The 26,922-nt window shown below is 38.2% G+C and overlaps 4 protein-coding genes and 1 pseudogene across 4 annotated transcripts; 4 read left to right on the top strand and 1 right to left on the bottom strand.

The window, feature by feature from the left end:
• Positions 1-627: 627 nt before the first annotated feature.
• Positions 628-1,744, top strand: LOC146722224 (uncharacterized). The gene is given in 2 exon segments (XM_085485164.1): positions 628-1,236; positions 1,238-1,744. Coding segments are annotated over 2 exon segments (1,116 nt in total).
• A 2,044-nt stretch (positions 1,745-3,788) lies between these two features.
• Positions 3,789-4,396, top strand: LOC146722223 (uncharacterized). The gene has a single exon (XM_085485166.1). The coding sequence runs from the start codon at positions 3,794-3,796 to the stop codon at positions 4,367-4,369; it is 576 nt and encodes a 191-aa protein (XP_085341292.1). The 5' UTR covers positions 3,789-3,793; the 3' UTR covers positions 4,370-4,396.
• A 2,227-nt stretch (positions 4,397-6,623) lies between these two features.
• LOC146722222 (uncharacterized) lies at positions 6,624-7,699 on the bottom strand. Its single transcript, XM_085485168.1, has 2 exons — positions 7,464-7,699; positions 6,624-7,227 (listed from the first exon to the last, which is right to left on the bottom strand). The coding sequence occupies exons 1-2, from the start codon at positions 7,697-7,699 to the stop codon at positions 6,624-6,626; spliced, it is 840 nt and encodes a 279-aa protein (XP_085341294.1).
• Positions 7,700-12,686: 4,987 nt separating this feature from the next.
• LOC146722221 (uncharacterized) lies at positions 12,687-13,456 on the top strand. Its single transcript, XM_085485165.1, has 2 exons — positions 12,687-12,742; positions 12,860-13,456. The coding sequence occupies exons 1-2, from the start codon at positions 12,690-12,692 to the stop codon at positions 13,425-13,427; spliced, it is 621 nt and encodes a 206-aa protein (XP_085341291.1). The 5' UTR covers positions 12,687-12,689; the 3' UTR covers positions 13,428-13,456.
• Positions 13,457-25,400: 11,944 nt separating this feature from the next.
• LOC146722220 (uncharacterized) lies at positions 25,401-26,665 on the top strand (annotated as a pseudogene).
• The last annotated feature ends 257 nt before the right edge of the window (positions 26,666-26,922 follow it).

The following is a 26,922-nucleotide window of genomic DNA, read 5'->3' as shown; positions in this document are numbered from 1 at the left end:
GGGGAAGGGGGGGGGGGTTGCGTTTCTTCTCCTCATACGTTATCTGTATATTTCTAAGAAATATAATCAAATTTTAAGAAGGGCCACCGCTTGGCATGCGCCGACAATCAGTTCTCTGAAAATCTAAGATAATCAAATTTTAAGAAGGGTCACCGCTTGGCATACGCCGACAATCAAGGGGGTTGATACATGATCTATACGTATATTTCTAAGAAATATCAGCGGGTAAAGTTTCAGGGCGAACAAGTTGCTGCCTGCAACCTCATCGCTTGCGGCCTGCGACATGTTTTTGCATGGGATTGTATATCACCCTCGCGGTACCTCCCCAATAAGCGGCGGTTCTTTATTGTTTATCTTAGGAAGAAATACCAGCGCCGATAACCAGCGGCTGCAGGAATTTATAAACAAAACAAGCGCCGAAAATTTACGTCATCTAAATTTTTCTCGTTCGTACGTTGACGAACAAAGGGTTGATTGGGATATATAACGAGGACCGATGCCGCTGCCGGGCCATAGTACCACTGGCGAGCGCACGCTTTCCTCAAGGAAAAATAGCTGTGAGAAAAAAAGTTTAGTGTGCAATTAAAGTAGTTATTTCTGTGCAGTACAAGTAAATTTTTTACAAAAATGGAGAACATTGAGCGCGACCTGTTGGAGCGTTTCCACCAAGTCGCTAACTTGGGCGAATATTTCGGATGGCTGCAAGAGTGCGAAGAATTTATCGAAGAGCTGGAAGAACGCAGCCGTGCCAAGCGTCCGCGTCTCTCGATTGGACATAGGCAATCTCTCGTGGCGAGAATAGCGCGACTCGAGGGTGCGAAGGTGCGTCTACAGAGGCAGTATGTCGGTGAATCCATGCCTGGATTCAGCGGCGGTGGCGGATTTAGTGGTGGCGGCAATAACGCGCAAAGACTCGTTTGGCGCGAGATCGATACAGCGTTCGATAGCCGTATACTTACCGGTGCGGTAATTAACGCAGACTATATCGAACCGCGTCAGTTTTTGGAAAATGCCAAAGACATTGTAGTCGAGAACGTGGAGAATGTGCTGCAGAGACACATTAGTGTAAAAGTGAACACCGTTTTCAACGGCGAATTTGTGTTCGGTGACAAGCGTGCCAATAAAAGTATCAATACGAGAAACTTTGAACTCTTTCGCACGTCCGATGTACGCGAGTGGTACGAGCGCCGCGTAATCGAGCCCACTCTAGCATCGCTAGAAGAGTTCCAGGAACGCGGATAGCGGCTGGGCATTGTCGCGGATAATAGATTTGACTGTGAATATCAACAAGTATAATCCAATGCGCGCTGGATGCCATGTCAAATTACCGCAAAAAATTATGGTAAAAAGAGCGGTTGTTAATGTGCGATCAGCGGACAATGCGTGTTTCGCATGGTCAGTGGTAGCCGCTCTGTACCCCGCTGAAAGACATATGGAACGAGAATCCTCCTATCCGCATTACACCACAGTGCTGAATCTCCAAAACATTGAGTTTCCAGTGACTGTGAATCAAATTAAAAAATTCGAACTTGCAAACGACATCTCCGTAAACGTGTACATCATCAAGAACGAGAACATCGTCCCGCTACGTCTTTCGGAAAAAAAGAAAGACAGACACGTCAATCTGCTGTACGTGGAAGACGAAAACAGCGTCGGACATTTTGTTTTGATAAAAAATCTGTCTCGTCTCGTGAGCTCGCAACTGAGCAAAAAAGCTCATAAAAAATTTATCTGCGATCGGTAAGTATTTATTTATTAAACTTAAATTATATTTAAAATATTTCTAATTAAATTTTTTATTTTTTACAGATGTTTACACTATTTCGGAGCGGCGGATAAATTGCAAGCGCATACGGAAGATTGCGGGAAATTGAACGACTGTGCTATCCGGTTGCCGAGCGACAAGGACAAGTGGCTCAGCTTCGACAATTACACGAGGAAGGAGCGGCTGCCGTTTGTAGTGTACGCCGATCTCGAGTGTGTTTTGGCAAAGACCGAAGATGCCAAAAATTATCAACACCATCAAGTATTCAGCATCGCGTATTACGTACAGTGTTCGTACGACAGTTCGTTGTCCACATACAATTCCCGCCGTAGTGTCGATTGCGTCGCGTGGTTCGCCGAACAGCTTAAAAATTTAGCAATCCGCGTAAAAAATATTTTAACGACCAATGTCCCCATGGTAAATTTAACGCCTGACGAGTGGTTAAAATTTCGCACCGCGACGCATTGTCACATTTGTGAGAAAACCGTTTGACGAAGACGATACACGCGTCCGCGATCATTGCCACCTCACCGGGCGGTACAGAGGCCCCGCGCACTCAAATTGTAACTTAAATTACAAAGATTCATTTTGTATTCCTATAGTCTTTCACAATCTGTCCGGCTACGACGCGCATTTCATTATCGAGGACATAGCCACAGCGTTCGAAGGGGAAATCGAATTATTGCCGATAACAAAGGAAAAATATATATCATTCTCGAAGACTGTTAGATTGACACAAGACAATAATGCGAAAAAATTATATCAAATTACGCTTTATCGATTCGTATAAGTTTCTCAGTGCTAGTCTTGACAAATTAGCGTCATTTTTGGATAAAGAAAAACTAAAAATTTTACATTCGGAATATCAAAATTTAACTAGTGAAAAATTCAATTTATTGACACGAAAGGGTGTCTTTCCGTACGAATACATTGACTGCGTGGACAGATTACAAGACACACGTTTACCGCCGCGCGACTCATTTTACAGTTCCCTGACCGGCGACACAGTATCCGAGAGTGATTACGCGCACTGCCGAGACCGTCTGGAGCCGATTTTCCCTTCGAACGCTAGGCGAATATAGCGATTTATATTTAAAAATTGATGTCTTGTTATTGGCAGACATATTTGAAAATTTTCGCGACAGTTGTATAAAAAGTTATGGACTCGATCCCGCGTATTATTATACTCTCCCCGGATATACATGGGACGCCATGTTAAAACATACAAATATAAAATTTGAATTATCAACAGACATTGACATGGTAATGTTTGTCGAACGAGGTATACGCGGCGGCCTTAGTCAATGTTCAAGTCGATACGCACAGGCAAATAACAAGTACATGCAATCGTACGATCCATCGAAACCCTCATCGTACCTCATGTATTTTGATGTAAATAATTTGTACGGATGGGCAATGTGTCAACTATTGCTATATGCCGATTTTCGGTGGGTCGACGATATATCGAATTTTGACGTATCATCTATCGCGTTCGATTCACCTATAGGCTATGTTCTCGAAGTAGATTTAGAGTATCCGCAGCATCTTCATGACGCGCACATTGACCTACCGTTTTGCCCGACGCGCGATAAGCCGCCCGGCAAGCGGGAGTATAAACTCCTAGCAACGCTTTACGATAAGAAGCGCTACGTAATACACTATCGTAATCTGCAGCAGTGCACGCGCCACGGGCTACGCATAACAAAAATATATCGCATACTACAATTCACACAGTCAGCGTGGCTTCAAAAATACATCGAACTCAACACACAGTTTAGAACACGAGCGAAAAACGATTTTGAAAAAAATTTATATAAATTGATGAATAATGCGGTATTCGGCAAGACGATGGAAAATGTGCGCAATCATGTGGATGTAAAATTATTAACAAAATGGGACGGACGGTACGGTGCGGAGGCAATGATCGCGAAACCAAATTTTCATAGTACTAGCATATTTTCGGAAAAATTAGTTGCCATAGAATTACGCAAACTCGAAGTTAAATTCTACAAACTAATCTACGTCGGCATGTGCATACTCGACGTATCAAAAGTATGTCTTTATGAATTTCACCACGAATACATGTCACCGCTCTATCGTGACAATTGTAGAGTAATGTACACCGACACGGATAGTTTAATATATCAAATTAAATGTCAGGATGTCTATGAAAATTTGAAACGCGACATCGCTCGATTCGATACCAGCGATTACGCCGCGAATAATGCGTACGGTATACCGCTCGCGAATAAAAAGGTGCCGGGTCTGATGAAAGATGAGAATAACGGCGCGATAATGACCGAATTCGTCGGGCTTAGAGCAAAAATGTATGCTTTGCGGGTGGATGGTAAAAAGGACACTAAAAAGGCAAAAGGTGTCAAAAGTAACGTCGTAGCGCGTAGTATAACATTCGACGATTATACACGCTGTCTTAATGACGAGATTGAAATGACGCGTCAACAGTCATGTATAAGATCGAAATTGCATAAAGTGTATACCATCAGCGAGACGAAAATTGCTCTAAGTCCCTACGACGACAAGCGGTATGTCGTACCTGATTCGACCGACACCTTGCCGTGGGGACATTATCGAATACCATTGTAAATAAATTATATTGTAAGGACGTATTAATGAGAATTATATATATTTTGTTATATATTTCATATATTTCATATATGTTATACAATATATATTATGTTATACAATGATTGAATAAAATACATTAAATAACATTGTTTTTATGTATCCAAGAGTTGTGCAAACTGTCGAATCCCAGCCATTTCACATAAACCTCGTCACCCCTCCTGCGCAGTATTTTCTCCACGAGGTACATATCCGGATAATTTGCACGATGCAGCTCATGCTCGTAAAACGCTCCAGCGATAAATGTCTTGCGATAATCCTCGAGTAGATATGTTACGGGATTAGTATGCTGCACTTTAACAATCTTAAACACCTCGGTTGTCCAATTTGGCGTGTATCCCTTCTCGAAAAGTTGTTTGTACTTGCTGACGCGTACCTGATCACCTACTTTGAACTTTGCCGGGCCCGCGATTTTTACACGATTGTACACGGTAGCCAAGAGTCTTTCGGCGATCGCGGGGGTAACGTCGGCGGGTCGCATACCAATCGTTCGATGCTTGCGTCCGTTGTAATCTGATACGAGACGTGGCAGCATGTCGAACCACTTGTAAGTACCATTCAGCGTAAACATCTTCCACATATCGTTCTTTAGTGTGCGATTGAATCGCTCGACGACCGACGCCTTCAATATCGAATATGTAGAATAGTGATTAATGTCATGTCTTCGCATAAGTCGTTGCACATCAGCGTTGTAAAATTCCTTTCCGTTATCGGTTTGCATGTTTTTCGGGCATCTCTTGCTATCCCGAATTATCTTAGCGATTGCGTCAGCTGTCTCGCTTCCTCCTTTACTCTTGAGTGGTACAGCCCACGCATACTTGCTCAACACATCGATGATGGTGAGTATGTAGTGGTAACCTCTGTTGAAACGGGAGTATGGACGCATCTCGACAATGTCGGCTTGCCACAAATCATCGTATCCTCGCACTATGACGTGTCTTCGAGGGAAATTTTTTCTCGCTGACGCGTGCAACTCGTTTACCAACTGCCGTCTCTCCAAACTATGTTGCTCGTTGTTATTTTCACTATTCATTCTCGTTCTTTCGGGTTCTTTCGGGTTCGTGCCTCGTTGTTTCGGGTTCGTACCTCGTTGTTTCGGGTTTTTTCGGGTTCGTGCCTCGTTGTTTCGGGTTCGTGCCTCGTTGTTTCAGGGTTCTTTCGGGTTCTTTCGGGTTTGTGCCTTGTTCTTTTGGGTCCTTTCGGGTTCTTTCGGGTTTGTGCCTTGTTCTTTTGGGTTCTTTCGGGTTCGTGCCTCGTTGTTTCGGGTTCTTTCGGGTTCGTGCCTCGTTGTTTCGGGTTCTTTCGGGTTAAATTCTCGTTGTTTCGGTGTTCTTTCACGTTCGTACCACGTTGTTTCGGGTTCTTTCACGTTCGTTCACTCACGTCCTTGGCCCATTCGAAAATCGTTCCGGACTCGATCACAGCCTCGTCCCAAGTCGTTTCTGATCCGTTCGTAGCCCGCCTTGGCCCGTTCGCAGCCGTCCCTGACCTGTTCGCAACCCTTACTGAGTTGTTGATAGCCTTGTATGTAACCTTTAAGGACTTGTTCGTAGCCTCGTTCGCAACCCTGTTTGACATGATCGTAACCTCGATCGTAGCGGTCGCGTTCACCACCGTTTCCAGGTCGTTCACTGCTGCTTCCGGGTCGTTCACTGCTGCTTCCAGGTCGGTCACTGATGCCACTCATTGTTGTTTGGTAGCACGCTGATAATCCTTCGTAGCTGTTCAACAATTGTTTGCAACCACTCGAGAATCCTTTCTAGACGTTTCACAACTGTTTGATAGACGTTTCTGAGCCAACCGCTCATTAGATGCCTGTGTCTGAGGTAGTGTTTGGCGCACGCAGAAGCTCTTTTATCGCAGTTTCCAACGCTCGTACATCCTTCTCTAACGCAGCCAGCTTCTCATCTGACTCTTTCTGTTGGATCATCAATGTTTTAAAGCACTCTTCCAGGTACAATTTGTTGACGACATCGGTATCCGCCTCAGGTTGCGCTACACGGCGAATCTTGCGCGATCTCGCGTCATAATCTGTAGCGACGCGATGCAGAGCGTTTTTGCGCACGCATTTTCTAATCAATCTATATCATTGATCGTTTGTACCAGGGGTTGCATCATTTCTCCTCTCGAATATTCCAAATTTATTGATAGACATTTTTTTCAATGCTTTGTAAAGTGTCACACGATGAACTGAATAGATTGTCGGGACCCTTGTTTAATTTATAATAATGCCCGTTTCCCGCAGTTCCTCGATAATCGACAAGATCTCGTTGTCATGCGCGTTGTTGCCAGCTTGGTGCGAAGCATCGAGCAATCGTAGGCGATTCACTAGCTTGTTGGGGTCGTCCCAGTGCACGTAATCAATCTTATTGTTGGTTAGCGTCATAGCGCAAAGCATTCCCATGCCAGATTTTGGGTCGTCCGATTCCACCCGCGTCAACGGTGCGATTATATATTTGTACTTGTCCCCCTTGCTACTCTTCACACGGCCTTGCACATCAAAATTGCGTTTATGCGCATTTGTCGCCAATAATATATGTTTGTATTTTTGCAAATCATCCTCCTGGTAATCAGGTCTTTTCTTGAAGATCAACTCGTACAATCCGGGCGTTCCAATGTACCACGTGTCGCCTATGATTATATTGTCATCTTTGTCAATCGCGAATCGCTTGTTTCCGATGCGCATTTCATTCTCGTCGAAATAGACTCCGTATACATTATCAATTTCTTTCTTCTCATCAGCACCGAGGAGAGCGTCCATGTACTTTTGTCCTAATGGCCCCCAATCCTTTCGCATCATTTGTCGACCTTCCAACGATCTTAACCAGTGTCGAAGGGATATTTCGGGCGGGTTACGCGTAGTTTCGAAAACATTTTCGTCTACGAGTGTTTTGGGTATCACAGGTTGTGCGTTTTTCGATGTAGATGTTGTCGGCAATGAAGCGTCCAATGGCTTCGAAATATCATATTTTCTTTTTTTAATGTCTCCTCCTCCTCCTCTTTATATCGCTTGATGATTTTATGTTTACTCTTTTTCGGTGTTTCCCCCTCATACCGTGTCTCGATCTTCACACCGTCGTCGTCGTCGGTGTTAGGCTCGTTTTTCACCGAAATCGTCGCGTTGTCGACAATCTTTTGTAGCGGCTCGATAATAGGTTTAAAGTGAGTCTTGACGGTGATATCATCATCGATCTTTCCGGTCTTCAGAGCGCGGTGTTTCTTGCGGATCGATTCGGCCGTCTTCGCAATCTCCTTGGCAATCTTTTCACGCTTGCGAATATTATCAACCATGTCGGCAGCACTCTCTCTAGAGTTTCTCTCGACCGGGAGGATTGTTGGCGACGACTAATGGCTCTGCGGTATCGCGAACTCGTTAAATCCTTTTCTGTATCGCCCGTTCGAAAGCGAGCTGTCCTTGTCTATCACTAAAAATCCATACTTTTGTTGCCAACATGTACGACATAACTCACTGAAATCCTCATACGACATGTCGGTATTCACGTGATCGTTGTACACGTGCTTCAAATTGGTGGCGTCCTGTTTAAATAGGATTAGCAGGTTCGCGTTGTCGCGTATAAGATGTTTCGGTATTCTCGCGTATGTCTGACAGAGATAAAAGCAGTCGATGTTCGAGTGGCGCCCCATTGAGAAGTACTCTCTTATCGTATCTTGCTTGTCGCATGCCACGTCATCAAAGACAAAAATTGAATTTGGATAAGCCTCGCTCGGTGGAATGACGTCACTGTTATTGGAGAATGTAAAGTAGCCGATTTCGTCAATCGGCGTCAATAAATCTTCCAAATAGCGATATTTCGGCTGTTGCAGCGATTTAGAGTACACGTACACGTTCTCGAAACGCACACCGTGCGGACTTTCCAGCAGGCTTATCAACACGTTGGTTTTACCGCAGTTTGAGGGGCCGCAAACGATCGCGCGTATAGTTGTCGGTAGCATCGTACCGTGTTTGCGCACACCTTCGTTCACGCTGCAGCGTACTCTGTCGTCGTAATTCATCACTCGTATCGTCAGAGGTTGTTGCACGAATTTCATTTTCTCACTCCCGATTTGACCTCCAACGTCCGCCTATTTATAGCTGCGCGGACTCGCGCTTTGCTCAGTAATGTCTAGAGATTGCAACGGATGTCAACGAAAATAGGCACAGGTCTATTAAATCGTGCGATAAACGCACTTCCGGTCGAGCTTCATATTCCCGGCTATCAATTTTGCGGCCCGGGAACTCGTTTGGAAAAGCGATTGGCTAGAGGTGATCAAGGTGTCAACCCATTGGACGCGGCGTGCCGTGAACACGATATAGCGTACTTTCGGAGCAGCGAACTCACCGAGAGACACGCGGCGGATAAGGTACTCGCCGAGAAAGCGAAAACTCGCATCGTCGCGAAAGACTCGAGTCTCGGTGAGAGAGCCGCGGCCGCAGTTGTCTGGACAGCGATGAAGGCCAAGATGAAGCTCGGCATAGGGCTTGAAAACGAAAAAGAGGACGAAGAAGAGGAGGATACTTTCGGCAGCGAAACGAGGCGGATTTTTGCCGATTTTACCAATGCTGGGCGCGCTCGGATCCCTGGTTGGCGGAGCGGCTGGCGTAGCAAAAGCGGTAAACGACAGAAAAGCCGCGCAACGTCAGTTGCAAGAGATACTACGCCACAATCGCGCCATGGAAGGCCGCGGACTGTATCTCGCCCCTTACAAATATGGACGAGGAGCGAAGAAAAAAAAAAACGTCAAAAAAACGTTAAAAATGCCGAAAGGTGTAACTACAAATGTGCAATTGCTACAACTTGCAAAACGTATGCACATTCCATACTTTAGAGGTGTATTTATGCGCAATAATTTACCGATAAATGGCGCGCGAGAAAATGAGAGTGGTATCGTTAATCTAGACAGTACAGACGGTCCTGGCACTCATTGGGTGGCGTATGCTAAAAGAGGAAATTGCGCAATCTATTTTGACAGTTTTGGCAATCTTCGACCACCCGAGGAATTGGTGCGATATTTAAATGTGCCGAAATTGGAATACAATTACTCCTCTTATCAAACGTATGATCAGAGTATTTGTGGACAGTTGTGCTTGCAGTTTCTCCGAGAGATTGAATTTTAGTTCAACTTGCAGCGAATTTAAAGACTGACATTGCGCTATTTAACTCAGTTTTGTCAACATGTCGCTAACACTAACATTGACTGGGAAGAGTAGCGTCCTCGCGGCGACCTACTTTCCGCCCATAGATTTGAGCGACGCGGACTACGAGCTCGGTCTGACGGATTTTGAAACTTATCACACTATATCGAATGTGAATTCCTCGAATAATAAATTTTACTACGGCACCGACGACGCGGAAATTACGATTCCCGAGGGATCGTACAAGCTGCAAGCGACACATGAATTTTTGAAACGTGCACTTTCCCGAAAACATAATGCTGTTAGCGATAAAGGTGTCGACGATGAAGATTATCCAATCGTGCTCCGCGCTAATTACAATACGATGAGAAGCGAGATCAAGTGTGCCTACAGAATAATCTTTAGCATGCCCAACAACATTGGATCGCTGCTGGGATTCTCGAATCGTATACTGCAACCGCGAAAATGGCACAAATCGAACATGGCGATTAATATTATCAACGTGAACATTATCCGCATAGAGTGTAACGTGACCGCGGGTGCATACAGCAACGATAAACTCGTTCACACAATACACGAATTTTCACCGAGGGTACCACCAGGATATAAGATATCGGAAACGCCGGCGCAGATCATTTACCTGCCGGTCTTCGTACGGAGCATTACTGATTTAGTGTTACGCGTTACTGACCAGGAGGGACGATTGCTCGATTTTCGAGGTGAAGAGATAACAATTAGATTGCACGTACGACGGCGGGCCACCCTCGTGCGACGGGATGCTCGTGTTGAATAAAGACACGAAGAACACAATCAGACCAGCAGCAACATCATTCGCTAATATCAAATCAACTACGAAGAAGAGACTCACCTCGTCAAACGTTGCGTTTTTACAATCTTTGGGATTTGCGGTGCGCGCCATCTGAACAATGACTGAGATTCTCAACATCGAGGAAGAGCCAGTCTTTGATGATCGCATCGTCAAGATTGAGACTCACACATACAACCCGTTTGCCAACACAACATTTGGATACAGCGACGAGATAAGAATACCCATACAACAACAGGATTTATATACATTGCCGTATGAGAGTTTCCTCTACATCGAGGGTGAACTGCGGATAACTCATCCAGTTGAGGGATCCAATGTGATGCTGGGAAATAATTGCGTCGCATTCATGTTTGACGAAATTCGCTATGAGCTCGATGGTGTGGAGATTGATCGCAACAGGAATGTGGGAATAACAAGTCTGCTGAAAAACTATGTAACAATGTCATCCGATAGAAGCGTGATTATGCGAAATGCTGGCTGGGATAGCCCGATTACTGTGAATGGATACTTTAATTTTTGTGTGCCTCTGCACATGTTGCTGGGATTTTGCGAGGATTACAAACGCGTTGTTATTAATGCGCGTCATGAGTTGATCCTAATACGAGCGCGCAACGACAATAATTGCCTGTATGGAGATTCTGCACTGGAGCCTGTGATCAACATATTCAAGATACAATGGCGAATGCCACACGTGTTGTTGAGCGAGATTAAGAAGCTGTCGATGCTGCGCGCTCTGGAAAGCGGACGTTACCTCAGCATGGGTTTCCGCTCGTGGGATCTATACGAATTTCCGCTATTGCAGCGTACGACCAAGCATTTGTGGGCCATTAAGACCGCGACTCAACTGGAGAAGCCGCGATATGTAATTTTTGCTCTGCAGACAGGGCGTAAAAATGTCATGTCCGAGGATACGAGTCGATTCGACAACTGTAAATTAACCAACGTGAAACTCTATCTGAACTCGGAATGTTATCCGTACGACGATATGAATCTGGATTTCGATAGAAACAGATGGTCGATTCTGTATGACACGTATGCGCGTTTCTGCAAAAATTATTACGGATACGAGTATCTCGAGCCGAGCCTCACCATCACACGATTTTTACAAAACGGTCCGTTTGTGATTATCGATTGTTCTCGACAAAACGAATCGGTCAAGAGCGCAACGGTGGATGTGAGATTGAAATTTGAGTGTAAGGAGAATATACCTAATAATACCACTGCGTACTGCCTCATCATGCACGATCGCGTGATCCAGTACAACCCGTTGACCAACGTTGTGCGCAAAATCACCTAAAAAATGTTTATACAAATACGCGTGTGAAAGAGGGGGAGGAGGATACATAATCAAGATGATGTGAGATGTCTGATGTTAGTGAAGTAATACCTCTTAACTGACTCACATTGAAGAGATCATGTCCGCACCAACGTTTGTCGACCTGCAAGGATTTATCCTAAACAAGCGATTTATCGTGAAGGAAGCGGCAATCCTGAGAAGAGGATATATCCTGTCGCACTATTTCTTCGCATGCCCTGTGCCATGGAACGTGCTTATAAAGTCGGAAAGGCGTCAGGCCTCGTGGCTAACTCAACATCATCACAGCTTACAATGGGAGGATAGAAATGTTCCATACGGCATGGCTCAACGCTTGATTACGGCAGCTATCGTTGGCATAAATGAGCAAGAAGACGATGAAGAGTCCTCTCTCGTGTATGTAAAAGGACTCGAAAAGCGAGAATGGCTGGCCGAAATAATGGACGATGCGAGCAGCGGTTTTACCATTGAGACCTTGGATGCCATATATGAAGATGTACCTGCATTAAATAAGTTAGATCCCACATATACTCTACGGTGTAATAAACATGTAAAAAATTGCGCGTTACAAAATGTATTTAAATTATTTAATTGGTGGTCGGCCGCAAAATCCAGGCTTGGATCCGACGATCATCCGTTTTTTGAATAAACATATTATTTACATACTATTTTCTTTGTTATTTCTCTCCCTCACCAGATATATATATTTCTAAAAATTTGTTTTACCCCTTCTCCTAATATTTTAAATATTTCTTTTTGTTCCCCTCCAGATATATATTTCTAAGAATTCCTTTTTCCTAATATTTAATTTTTTATCCCCACTACTTTTAAATATTTCTCTTTATTCCCCCTCCAGATATATATTTCTAGGAATCCCCTTCTCCTAATATTTTAAAAATGACCGTTACTCGATTATTAGTACCTTATTATACAATCAGTCTTTTGCCGACCGTTCTAACTGACGGTTCACTTTTTAATACCCTCGGTTCAAAGAAGCAGCAGCATGAATTACTACATGCCGAGACGTGATGAAACGTGCGAGAAGAAATGCGACGAGTAAGTATAACTTTTTCTATTTTATATATTTTATATTTTTCTATTTTTCTATTTTTTTATGAGTTATAATTTCTTTTTTCCTAATTTAGTTTTAATTTCTTTTTCCTAATTTTACAGCGTTTCGCTGGAGTCTCGTGCAGTTCGTATACTAGGAAGACGATACGCATTGACGGCCACGGAATTCAAATTCCTCGAAATCGGCATCAGAGTAGATCCGCCGAGTTACGTGGAGATCGCCATAGGAGATCATCGGGGAAAACAGCTAATACTATCTCTCGAAACGTGGAAAGGACTCTACGAGCAACATCACGCTATTCACAATTATCTGAACAATGACTCTCCCAGCAACGATGTGTATAACTTCATAAGTGTCGGGCCGCTAACAGTACGTTTTCACAAGATAAACGACACCAAGCTCATAAGTCTCGAATCGGCGGACGTGCGCATGATGATGGTCGAATCGACGTTACGTCGTATGTTCGAGCTCGATTCATGCATCGAAATAATGTTCGATCGATTGACGAGGCTCATCGCAACGGTTGATATCAAACATACGCAATTCTCCAATATTGCATCCACTGTAACGAATGCGAGAGAATTGCCGAATGCGATACGCGCTAGCAACGCCTTTGACATGCACCAACTTGTCGATTGCGAGCTGGTGGCTTTAGTTTTTAATATGTAATAAAACTTTATATATAATTATGTATTAAATATAAGACGAATAAATACTTATATGTATATCATGGTGTACTTTATTTGCGCGCCACCCGTTACATACTTTGCGAGAGAGCAATCACTAGAAAAGAAAGAGACAGCGCGCGAGAGAGAGATCGGATGTGGCGGCGAGAGAGAGAGATTCGACGGCTCGCGGCGAGAGAGATTCGGCTCGGGCCTGCGGCGAGAGAGAGACGGCGAATTAAGACGCGAGAGAGAGAAAGAAGACGGGCTGCAGCGAGAGACGTACGCGAGAGAGAGAAAAAGAGAGAGCTTTTAAAATAATTTTTAATAATTTCTTTATATTTTCCTAATATTTAAAAGGGAACAAGAGGTAAGGACATTTTAATCTAAAATAAATACACTCATTTGATAATAATATTTTTTTTAATCTATAAAATATGTGTAAATTTACATTTGTGTGTGTGTGTGTGTGTGTATTTGTGCATGTGTTACAGAAGAGATAAGGACCCCACGGTTCGTCACTTCCGCGGTATTTATTGACTCCAAACCCTCTCTACTGTGTGTGTGTAAATATAAAAATAAAAAATAATATATGTAAAATACAAAATTAAAAAATATAAAAATATAAAAATATAAAAATAAGGATATAAATGAAAAATAAAAAAATAAAATAATTTATATTATGAACGATTGGGGTGGCGACGATGATTGCGACGGTGATTGCGACGGTGATTGCGGCGGTGATTGCGGCGGTGACGGCGGCGGTGACGGCGACGGCGTGACGGCGGTGTAGGCTGAGGCCTAACATCGTACAGGTCTGGTAGAGTGAAAAGCTGCACCAGACCCCAATCGAGCAGGTCGGCCTCGTCGTCGCCTCTTAAAAATGCGTCCCAATCGAACATCTCTGGAACCATTATTGGAACGTATGGTTCATCTGTGAACATAATAATTATTAATTTAAAAATATAACAATTATTAATTTAAATATATAATACAATATTATAAATCACACTTTTTCACACTTTTAACCTCAGCCTATTTTCGCTGACATTCGCTGCAATCCCTGATCATCGGTGCTGGACCGTCAATATGCGTTCGCATCCACGGCCGATTGTAATGTTCGAGGCAGCGACGATATGTCTGAACCTCCGGATCCGTCTTGATATGCTCTGGAAGTTTGTCCCACAAATGCTCTACGAAATATCCACACTTTTGCAGTAAAACAATCTTCGGAATATATTGTAACTGTTCGGCACTTAAACTGAGAATGTCGGAAGCACTTGATAGTATTACAAACATCTTGAATGAAAAGAGCGTGCGCTCGCCAGTGGTACTATGGCCCGGCAGCGGCATCGGTCCTCGTTATATATCCCAATCAACTCTTTGTTCGTCAACGTACGAACGAGAAAAATTTAGATGACGTAAATTTTCGGCGCTTGTTTTGTTTATAAATTCCTGCAGCCGCTGGTTATCGGCGCTGGTATTTTTTCCTAAGATAAACAATAAAGAACCGCCGCTTATTGGGGAGGTACCGCGAGGGTGATATACAATCCCATGCAAAAACATGTCGCAGGCCGCAAGCGGTGAGGTTGCAGGCAGCAACTTGTTCGCCCTGAAACTTTACCCGCTAATATTTCTTAGAAATATACGTATAGATCATGTATCAACCCCCTTGATTGTCGGCGTATGCCAAGCGGTGACCCTTCTTAAAATTTGATTATCTTAGATTTTCAGAGAACTGATTGTCGGCGCATGCCAAGCGGTGGCCCTTCTTAAAATTTGATTATATTTCTTAGAAATATACAGATAACGTATGAGGAGAAGAAACGCAACCCCCCCCCCCCTTCACCTGATTGTCGGCAGCCCTTTGTAATAGATATTGATGGATTTATCTTTTGTTTATAAACATAAACGTATGAGGAGAAGAAACGCAACCCCCCCCCCCCTGATTGTCGGCAGCCCTTTGTAATAGATATTGATGGAATGTTTATCTTTTGTTTATAAACATAAACGTATGAGGAGAAGAAACGCAACCCCCCCCTCCTGATTGTCGGCAACCCTTTGTAATAGATATTGTTTATCTTTTGTTTATAAACATAGATAAGCTTATCTGCTGATAAGACCCCCCGCCCGCGTGACGTCATACCCCCTCGCCCCCGAAACCCCCCCCCGCCCCGCACTCCCCTCAGAGGACCCGGGTTAGAACCGGCCTAGTATAACTACTAAAACAGGTGAGAGGTGAGAGGACAAGGATTTAAATTCGATAACTGAGTCGAGTCAAAAAGATGATATTACTAAAAATGTTTCTTTTATAAAATATTATAAAATATTATATTTAATACTTATTATATGGTTTAGACGTCTTATGGCTGTCTACAAGATATATCAATAAGACACCTTGATCTGCCCAAAAGTTAATACAGGATGATGAGTATCTTGTCATTGAGAATATCTTGTCAAAAATGCATAGGCGATCAAATCGCACTTTCTATAATAAGCCCATTTTACAATAACAATATAAGCAATACAGGTAAGGAATATAAGAAGTAATAAGATATATGATTCTTACTTATTTCTTACTTATTACTCTATACCGCTTACTGCCATTGTAAAAATAACTTAATATATTTTATAGATATATTAATGGACAAATTTGAAAGCAATATTATCTTTCATAAACGTCTCGTTAGGGTGCCGTCACATGCGGCGTAATTTGCGTAAGCGTAACTTGCGCCGACCAATTTAATCACATCGTCTCATTTAAATATTACTTTCCGCTTATATTAAAATGATACGATGCGATTGGTCAGCGCAAGTTATGTCGTATGTAATGATACTCTTACTTTTTCTTGTTCACATATTTCTTAGACGTCTTATGACTTTATCGTATGATTTAATTAGCATCAAGTTAAGTCGACGTCCATAATTAGGTTTCGCGGCTATTGCAACTGGCAACTGAACATTGGCAACGCATTGTAGAACCTCCTTAAAATATAATTTTCTTTTCAAACTTGTTCATTAATATATCTATAAAATATCTTATAGAAAGCGATTTGATCGTCTATGCACTATTATGACAGAATATTCTTAAATCATAAGTTGTCTTATATTAACGTTGAATAGATCAAAGTCTTACTGGTATCTCTTATGGACAGCTATAAGACGTCTAAAAAATATGTGAAAGGGAAAAAGTAACGAGACGTCTAAGAGAGATGATTTTGCTTTTGAATTTGTCGATTGGTACATCTATGGGACGCTTTTTAAAGAATGCGCTTTACTCGTCTATGCATTGTTATGACAGAATATCCTCAAATCATTTTACATTAACCTTAGATAGATTAAAGTATTACTGGTATCTCTTATGGACAGCCATAAGACGTCGAAAAAAATATCTGAAAAAAAGGAGTAACGAGACGTCAATAAGATATGATTTTACTTCCGAAATTGTCGATGGAGATATCTATGGGATCTCTTATAGAGAGTGCGCTTTGCTCGTCTATGCACTGTTATGACAGGATATCCTCAAATCATCCTACATTAACCTTGGATAGATCGAAGTCTTATTGGTTTCTCTTATGGACAGCCATAAGACGTCTGAAAAATATGTGAAAAGAAAGGAGTAACAAGACGTCTATAAGATATGATTTTACTTCCGAATTTGTCGATGGAGATATCTATGGGATGTCTTATAGAGAGTGCGCTTTGCTCGTCTATGCACTGTAATAACAGGACATCCTCAAATCATCCTATATTAATCTTGAGTAGATCAAAGTCTTACTGATAGCTCTTATGGACAGTCATAAGACGTCTTGTCCTGCCGAGACAGAAATTGGACAATATTAAGATGATCCCGGGATCAATTTTGCTGTGTGGGTAAGAATAGAACTTAGAGATGTATATATGTCTACTAGAACGGCTCAAAATCAAATTTATAGACTTTCAATAGATTTTTATAATAACATTCCGATTCACGTTTGCGACGAATTTTTTAATAGACAAAGTGGTCCGCTATATACTCATTTTTTAAAAGAAAATGAAAGATACAATAAAAAACCACTCCTCAACGTTTAAAGTCGACCAGACTGGCGATAATTTATTATAAATAATTATTTGAAATACAACGTTTCGGCTGTCATTGCAGCCCTTTTCAAGTACATCTATAAAAAGTTCAATCAAAATAATTATAATTTAATACACTTATTCGCAACAAATAATTATACATTTAAAAACAAAAATGTGTTACATACCAAATTTAAAACAGTAAATCAACTTCTATGCAAACAACCGACAATGTTAACGCTTGTTTTGATGAACAATGCAAGACTGACAGAAGTAAGCACATAATAAATAGATGTTAACTGTTCGCAAGAATCTTAGTCACTAAGCGTTAAGAAAATAGAGACGAAACTAAATGTGTCTTTTGTAATTTAAATCGTCATAATAAAGTCAAATAAATAAAAATAAATATGTGGATATAAAAATAAAAATAAAAGTAAAAATAAAAACGACTTAAATAACGTCAAGAACACGATCATAAATCCCACTAAAATTCTCCGTATCTTTCTGTAAATTAATACTTTTTCCTTGTTTTTTTTATGTAAAACATTTCTGCAATTTCTCTTTTTTTTGTTTGTTTTTCTTCATGCAGAATCACCGGAGAATCCCAACAGAACTCATGATCGTTGCAAGTCCGATGCAAACTAACGACAGAATGCAATGTCTTGTCCTTTTTTTATGTTATTTCTATGTTCTTTAATGCGCGTTTCTAAATGTCTCTTTGTCTGTCCAATATAAGCCGAATCGCAATTCGCACATTCAATTTTATAAACCACATCAGTTCTTTTTAAGTTCTCGATCCCATCTTTACCTCTTTTTATCAATGTGTCCAATTTTTTTGGGACAGTATATAAAGCATCAATTCCACTTTTATTAATGCAACGCGTAATATTCTCGCTCAGATCTTTAATATAAGGTAACACAATGCAATTTCGCGTATCAAATTTATTTCGATTGGGCGAGTTAAGATTACCGCCAAATTTAATCGCTCGAAGTCTTTTATTAATGTTTTTGTTTATAATTGTTAACGGGTAACAATTATTAATAAGAATTCTTTTGATTAAATTAATATATTCTTCATGAAAAATAGGGTCTGCGAGTAAAATAGCCCTATCAACTAGGCTTGTAATCACGCTGATTTTATATCTCATAGGACGATTTGACAGAAAATTAATATAGCGGCCTGAATACGTAGGCTTGCGTACCAATTGGTCGTTAATTAATCTACCACCAATACGTATAACGTTCGTATCTAAAAAACTCAGAGAACAATTTTTCTCTAGTTCGAACGTAAACTTAAGTCGAGTGTGGAAACCATTGAACACACTAAGCATATCCTCAATTTTTCCCTTCGGAATAATTGAAAAAATATCATCGACGTACCTAAAATAACAATAGGGTTCGAAATCCAATTGACGCAAACAATATGATTCCAAATCGTCCATAACAATGTCAGAAAGAATCGGAGACAATGGAGACCCCATCGGAGAACCGAAAACCTGTTCGTAAAATTTTCCGTCAAAAACGAAACTCGTTGAGCGCATAACCGTGTCAATGGCGTGTAAAAACTGCGCAAGGCTAAACGAAGTAAATTGTGAAATGTCATCCCATCGGTTTTCTATTGCTATTTTAATTAGTTCCCACGGGGTGTTAGTAAAAAGTGAAGTCACGTCCAACGAAATCATAACCTGGCTGTCGTCGATGTTTCTGTCTTTAATAATCTCCACAAAGGACCAACTATCCTTGACATGAGATCGAGGTTTATTGACTGCATTTTGTAGTATCTCACTCAAAAAAGATGCTATGTTGTAAATAGGACTTCCTACAGTTGAAATTATGACGCGGAGAGAGTAACCTACCTTATGAATCTTTGGTAAACCATAAGCACGAGGCAAATTACCATTCGTACACCTCAATTGTCTGTATGTGTTATCGTCTATTAATCTATTATCCAACCAAGATTTTAATAAATTAGCGACCCTCGTGCTCAGTGACTTCAGCGGAGTCCTATTAAGTGATCTATACGTAGAATCGTCTTTCAATAAAGAATTCATTTTCTCAACATAGTCTGTCCGGTCCATCAGTACAGTAACCTGGCCTTTATCAGCTTTAGTTGCAAAAATATTTTTGTTAGATTTCAAAAATTTTGAGCAATCGGAGTATCTATTACAAATGTAATTATCATACAATTTACTTCGTTTAGCCTTGCGCAGTTTTTACACGCCATTGACACGGTTATGCGCTCAACGAGTTTCGTTTTTGACGGAAAATTTTACGAACAGGTTTTCGGTTCTCCGATGGGGTCTCCATTGTCTCCGATTCTTTCTGACATTGTTATGGACGATTTGGAATCATATTGTTTGCGTCAATTGGATTTCGAACCCTATTGTTATTTTAGTTACGTCGATGATATTTTTTCAATTATTCCAAAGAGAAAAATTGAGGATATGCTTAGTGTGTTCAATGGTTTCCACACTCGACTTAAGTTTACGTTCGAACTAGAGAAAAATTGTTCTCTGAGTTTTTTAGATACGAACGTTATACGTATTGGTGGTAGATTAATTAACGACCAATTGGTACCGCAAGCCTACGTATTCAGGCCGCTATATTAATTTTCTGTCAAATCATCCTATGAGATATAAAATCAGCGTGATTACAAGCCTAGTTGATAGGGCTATTTTACTCGCTGACCCTATTTTTCATGAAGAAAATATTAATTTAATCAAAAGAATTCTTATTAATAATTGTTACCCGTTAACAATTATAAACAAAAACATTAATAAAAGACTTCGAGCGATTAAATTTGGCGGTAATCTTAACTCGTTCAATCGAAATAAATTTGATACGCGAAATTGCATTGTGTTACCTTATATTAAAGATCTGAGCGAGAATATTACGCGTTGCATTAATAAAAGTGGAATTGATGCTTTATATACTGTCCCAAAAAAATTGGACACATTGATAAAAAGAGGTAAAGATGGGATCGAAAACTTAAAAAGAACTGATGTGGTTTATAAAATTGAATGTGCGAATTGCGATTCGGCTTATATTGGACAGACAAAGAGACATTTAGAAACGCGCATTAAAGAACATAGAAATAACATAAAAAAAGGTCAAGACATTGCATTCTGTCGTTAGTTTGCATCGGACTTGCAACGATCATGAGTTCCGTTGGGATTCTCCGGTGATTCTGCATGAAGAAAAACAAACAAGAAAAAGAGAAATTGCAGAAATGTTTTACATAAAAAAAACCAGGAAAAAGTATTAATTTACAGAAAGATACGGAGAATTTTAGTGGGATTTATGATCGTGTTCTTGACGTTATTTAAGTCGTTTTTATTTTTACTTTTATTTTTATTTTTATATCCACATATTTATTTTTATTTATTTGACTTTATTATGACGATTTAAATTACGAAAGACACATTTAGTTTCGTCTCTATTTTCTTAACGCTTAGTGACTAAGATTCTTGCGAACAGTTAACATCTATTTATTATGTGCTTACTTCTGTCAGTCTTGCATTGTTCATCAAAACAAGCGTTAACATTGTCGGTTGTTTGCATAGAAGTTGATTTACTGTTTTAAATTTGGTATGTAACACATTTTTGTTTTTAAATGTATAATTATTTGTTGCGAATAAGTGTATTAAATTATAATTATTTTGATTGAACTTTTTATAGATGTACTTGAAAAGGGCTGCAATGACAGCCGAAACGTTGTATTTCAAATAATTATTTATAATAAATTATCGCCAGTCTGGTCGACTTTAAACGTTGAGGAGTGGTTTTTTATTAATTATTACTGGCAACCTTAAGGATTATTATTTATTTTATCACACCGTGACCTTACTATGGTGGTTTTACAAAGAGGATATTTTAATTACGTGACGGAGAAATTTAGTTTGCAAATGTCGTTGATGCTTAAATCTTGGATCAAGACGAAGAAGAACATATGTAAATCTTATCAACAACTTATATTTTTACTCCGGTGCAGACGGATGGATATTCTACCTTCGCATATTAACAACAACAATACAGCAAGTAAATCAACTATTTTTCACAGCAGAAATGTTACACTTAAATGGCTACGTCTCCAGCATCGTAGCAAAATTGCGTTATTAAACTTAGAGATTAAAGATATTAATTGTAAATTACGTGCGTTACGTGTCAATTTGAATCATATCAAAAAGCGATTATTTGATAATTTACCTTTTGAGTTTGTCGTTGGCTTTTTTGATCACAATGGGCATATCATTCATAAATATAATAATAGTGAGAAGTGGCGTCTAAGAAGCAAATTTGAATACATTTATCTCAAGTATTATGGGGTTCGGAATCCATTGATAAAAATAGATTACAGCAAATGGATTGTGAATATCAGCAATTGTCGCGTTCCGGATTCGGTGATGAGGTTTCTCAGTTTGGGTGATAAGTTTGGCGTACCCATTTGTAGAAGTAATAAAGATGATAGGAAAATCTCTGCATTAGAAAACATAAAGAATATTGAAGTTAATCATAGAAAGTTTCCCAGTGACAACCTGGATAATTTGAGATTTTCGATAGCGAGTTCGGTACACAAGTTTTTGAGTAAACAAAAACATGTAGGTTACATCGATAATTACATTTGTAATAGATACTCCGATTGCTCAAAATTTTTGAAATCTAACAAAAATATTTTTGCAACTAAAGCTGATAAAGGCCAGGTTACTGTACTGATGGACCGGACAGACTATGTTGAGAAAATGAATTTTTTATTGAAAGACGATTCTACGTTTAGATCACTTAATAGGACTCCGCTGAAGTCACTGAGCACGAGGGTCGCTAATTTATTAAAATCTTGGTTGGATAATAGATTAATAGACGATAACACATACAGTGTTTTGTATACTAGTGGATAGAACAATTTGTATACTAGTGGATAGAACAATTTTATTGTCACATCCACGATTTCATTATAAGAATCTCGTTACCGTTGTCAACATACTTTTAGAAAATTGTTATCCGCTTGACTTGATCTTTAATACTATTAACCAACGTCTAGTAATTTTATTTAAAAAATTAAAAAATACCACAATTAACGGTAACAACAATAATAATAATAATAATAGTGAAAAAACGTCTTTTTTCACTATACCGTTTTTACCCGGTTTGACGGAACAATTTAGAAATATTATTAGGAACATAAATTTTAAATTATTTTTTTTTAATTTTAATAAATTAAATAAATATATACGAGTACATAACGAAGTAACGCGGAACACCTTGGATAAAATAACGGACGTTAGAATAGATCCTGCTTCTTTCAATCATACATGTCAAGATTTAAAACAGTTGAAAGATAAATGGTTTATCAACAAATCTTCAATTAATATTCCGGACGATATCCTAAGTTTTTTACAGTTGGGGAGTAATTTTAGTTTACTTTTTGACAACAGAACTAATTTAACGATTGAGTTTGTTAAGAACATTGAAAATAATATTAGAAAATTACCGGTTAGAGAACGTACAATTATAAGAAATCGAACAAGTAATGTGATAAAATCTATTTTGACTTATTCTTATCCTACGAATGAAGCAAATAATACGCTTTTACAATTAAATCACATTACTAAAAATTTCTTAAAAGAAAATAAAAATCTTATTCTTACACGTGCGGCTAAAGTCTGTATTCATTAGTTTACAAAATTAATTGTTCAAACTACGACGCTTCTTACGTGGGCCAGACTAGTAGAAGACTGACCACAAGAATTTCTGAACATAATAAACACATAGTTAGAAATATTAATACTAAATCAGTAATAACGGACCACCGCGTTAATTTTAATCATGAATTTGATTGGGAGAACATTAATATTTCAGATAAAGAAATATATTACGGAAAAAGATCAGTATCAGAAATGATATACATAAAAAGACAAAATAATAGTCTCACTCTACAGACTAATACTGAAAATCTATCTGATATTTATATCGAAGCTATAGAGAGACTACCTAAACTCTAAGATTAAATAACAAATACAAAATGATTATAATTGTTTGTCACTTTTCGTTTCCAACTGAGCTTCAGTTTCCTCTGAGCCGTTCTACTGACATGAGGATTACACTAGCGTCACTTTTGTTACTGTTACAATTAAAATATTGTCACATCATAAATATATGTAAGTTTTTATTAGCATTTTTTATACCATGTGTTAGATTATTGTTTTATAACGCACTTGATTTTGGATATTATAAATAGTGAGGTGTAATGAGAAAATTATTTTGATTAATAGGATGCGATTAATATTTTATATTTTAACACCTGCCAACCTCGTAGTCAGAAAACTAGAGAGGATCGCTTCTCACAGTAACGTAAATATGATGGCTCAGTGAGAGTCATATTAATGTTAATCTTACGACGTTTTATTTCGTTTACTGATGTAACCGCGTTTAAATATGTTTATTAGACGTTTATACGTTAAAAATATTTAGACTTTGGTGATTTTAATTTTGCTTTTTGTACTGCGCTGAAGAAGATCCGAAAAATTGGATTGAAACGTTTGCTTTCTCATTTGTTTTAACTTTCGAGTTTATTTTTATAATTTTAGATTAATTTAAGTTTTATTCCCAGATAACACACAATATTGCATGAATATTCTATGTAGCATCAAAAATATTTTTTTGAGAATATTCTCAAAGAAATCATCTATACATCTCTATAGAATATCCTTGTTTATAAAGAATAATCTATAAATCTACTTAGAACATGTTAAAATCAGCTATAAGAATATATTGTTTATATTCCATAAATGTTCACAGAATATTCAAATGTATTTAAGATGTAGATGGCGTTCAGAAATTACAGAAGAAGGAGCAATTATTCATTATCTCTTTTCCGCTTTTATTATTAAGTACATACAGTCCGTTGAGTCCGTTCATAGTATATAGTGTACGATAAATAAAAAGTGTGTAAGCTTGTACAGAAAAAGAAGCTCTTATTGAGAAGGTAAGTAAATATTAATTGTTATTAAAAACAATAAATATTATTATCATTTCCTCACGTTGTATTATTTGTTACAGTGATAGATTTTCTAACCTTTGATTTCTTACAAGCTCTTTTAACAATTAATTTATCATTAAGAATCCCACATTAATTTTTCCAAGAACAAATATAATGAAACGTCGTAGTAAAGCGACTTTTTATAGAAATGTTAAAAGAGAAAGCGCAACATGTTTTACATTATCACAGGAGAATTGTAATAATTCTAAATATGATTGTATAAATGATGTTTTAATTACAAAAAATACAGATTTCCAATGTAATAGTACTTATAAAACAGAGGACTGTTTTAATACAGATTGCTTTAATGTTTTACATGACTTATATAGCTTATCTTCTGATAGCTCTGATAATGTTATTAAAAATGATACTCCAATATCACAACAAAATATAGAAAATCAAAATTTACATAATCAAAGTAATAATTTTATTAATAATTTACGATCATGGGCAATATCATATAATATTTCACATAACTCCTTACGAAGTTTATTAAATTTATTAAAATTAGAAACAAATATTTCTTTGCCTCAAGATCCCAGAACTTTACTTTGTACTCCTCGACATGTACCCTACAAATCTGTAGGTTCAGGCACTTATGTACACATGGAAATTCAATTTGCAGTTCAAAATTTAATTAATTTGTTAGAAAAACAGCCAGAAAAAATTAATTTGTTTATTAATATTGATGGTTTGCCTTTAAGCAAAAGTTCCAGTAGTCAGATATATCCAATATTATGCTCAATATCTGAATATCCACAATATATATCTGTGATAGGTATCTATCATGGTTATGAAAAACCTAATGATGTTAATTTGTTTTTACAAGATTTTACAGATGAAGCTATAAAGTTATCGGAAGATGGTTTTATTTATAATAATCATGCTATACCATTTGCAATTAAAGCATTTATATGTGATGCTCCAGCAAAATCACTCATTACTTCTTGCAAAGGTCACACTGGATTTTTTGCATGTACTAAATGTATGCAAAGAGGAAAATATTAATATAAAAGCCAGAGTGTGTTATCCTGAAATAAATTATTTTGAAAGAACGGATGAAAATTTCTGTAATAGAGTTCAATCTGAACATCATACAGGAACATCAATTTTAGAAACAATACCTTCGATTAACATGGTAAAAAGTTTCCCTCTTGAATACATGCATTTAGTATGCCTTGGCGTAGTAAAAAAACTAATAAATATATGGCTCTTTGGACCTATTTCACATAGATTATCAAAAACCAACATACAATCTATTTCAAGTTATCTCATTGAAATAAAATCTTGTATTCCTCCTGATTTTGTAAGAAAAACCCGGTCTTTAAATGAAGTTGCACGCTGGAAAGCAACTGAATTTAGATTTTTTTTATTGTATTGTGGTCCAGTTGTTTTAAAAAATATCCTTTCATCTGACAAATACTTACATTTTATATCTTTACATATTGCTGTTAGAATTTTAATTAATGCTAATTTATATACAAAGTATTTAGAATAAGCATGTTTATTATTAATATTTTTTGTGAAACAATTTAAAGTCATTTATGGAGCAGAATACACTTCACACAATGTACATGGATTAATTCATGTTGTTGATGATTGCAAAGTTTTTGGACCTTTAGATCTTTACAGTGCATTTCCTTTTGAAAATTACATGCAATATCTAAAACGATTAGTTAGAAAATCTCATTATCCATTAGCACAACTTGTAAAGCGTATTCATGAGTCACAAAATATATTGATAACTAAACTGTCAAAAAAAAATAAAATTGCAAATGGTACTAGAACATCATGAAGGTCCTTTACCTATAACACATTTTTCTGCTCAATTTAAAAAATTGATTATAAATAATGTGTCGTTTGGTACACGTTTTGGAGATAATTGCTGTTATTTAAAAGATAAGAGTATTATGTTAATAGAAAATTTTGCTATAAAAGATAATAAGTACTACTTAATTGGAAAAAAATTTATTAATATAACAAGTTTTATTTCTGAACCATTTCAATCTTCAAATTTTGATATATTTTCAGTACATGAACTCGGAGAATTATCTATGTCACTAGTGGAAGATATTTCCAACAAAATGATAATTTTCCCATATAATTATACTTATGTTGTGTTTCCTCTCCTTCATACATTATGTTAATAATATAAATGTGTAAATGTGTAATATATATATATATATATATATATATATATATATATATATACATATATATATGCTATATTATAAAAATATTATCATAACTTTAATTTACATATTTTTTAATCCGTCACAGGTTGTACACGAAATACATATTGGATCCAAAAATTGTCTCGCCTTTCCGCCAGCCAAACAAATATTTGTCGTACGTATGCGTATACGTGCTTTGCAGTATATATATATATGGAACAGTGGAAAAA

Source organism: Nylanderia fulva, unplaced genomic scaffold, assembly GCF_048542155.1.
Source record: "Nylanderia fulva isolate GAGA-0341 unplaced genomic scaffold, ASM4854215v1 Scaffold347, whole genome shotgun sequence".
Taxonomy (NCBI): Eukaryota; Metazoa; Arthropoda; class Insecta; order Hymenoptera; family Formicidae; genus Nylanderia; species Nylanderia fulva.
Note: the sequence above shows the minus strand (reverse complement) of the source record. Positions and strands in the feature narration are given on the sequence as shown.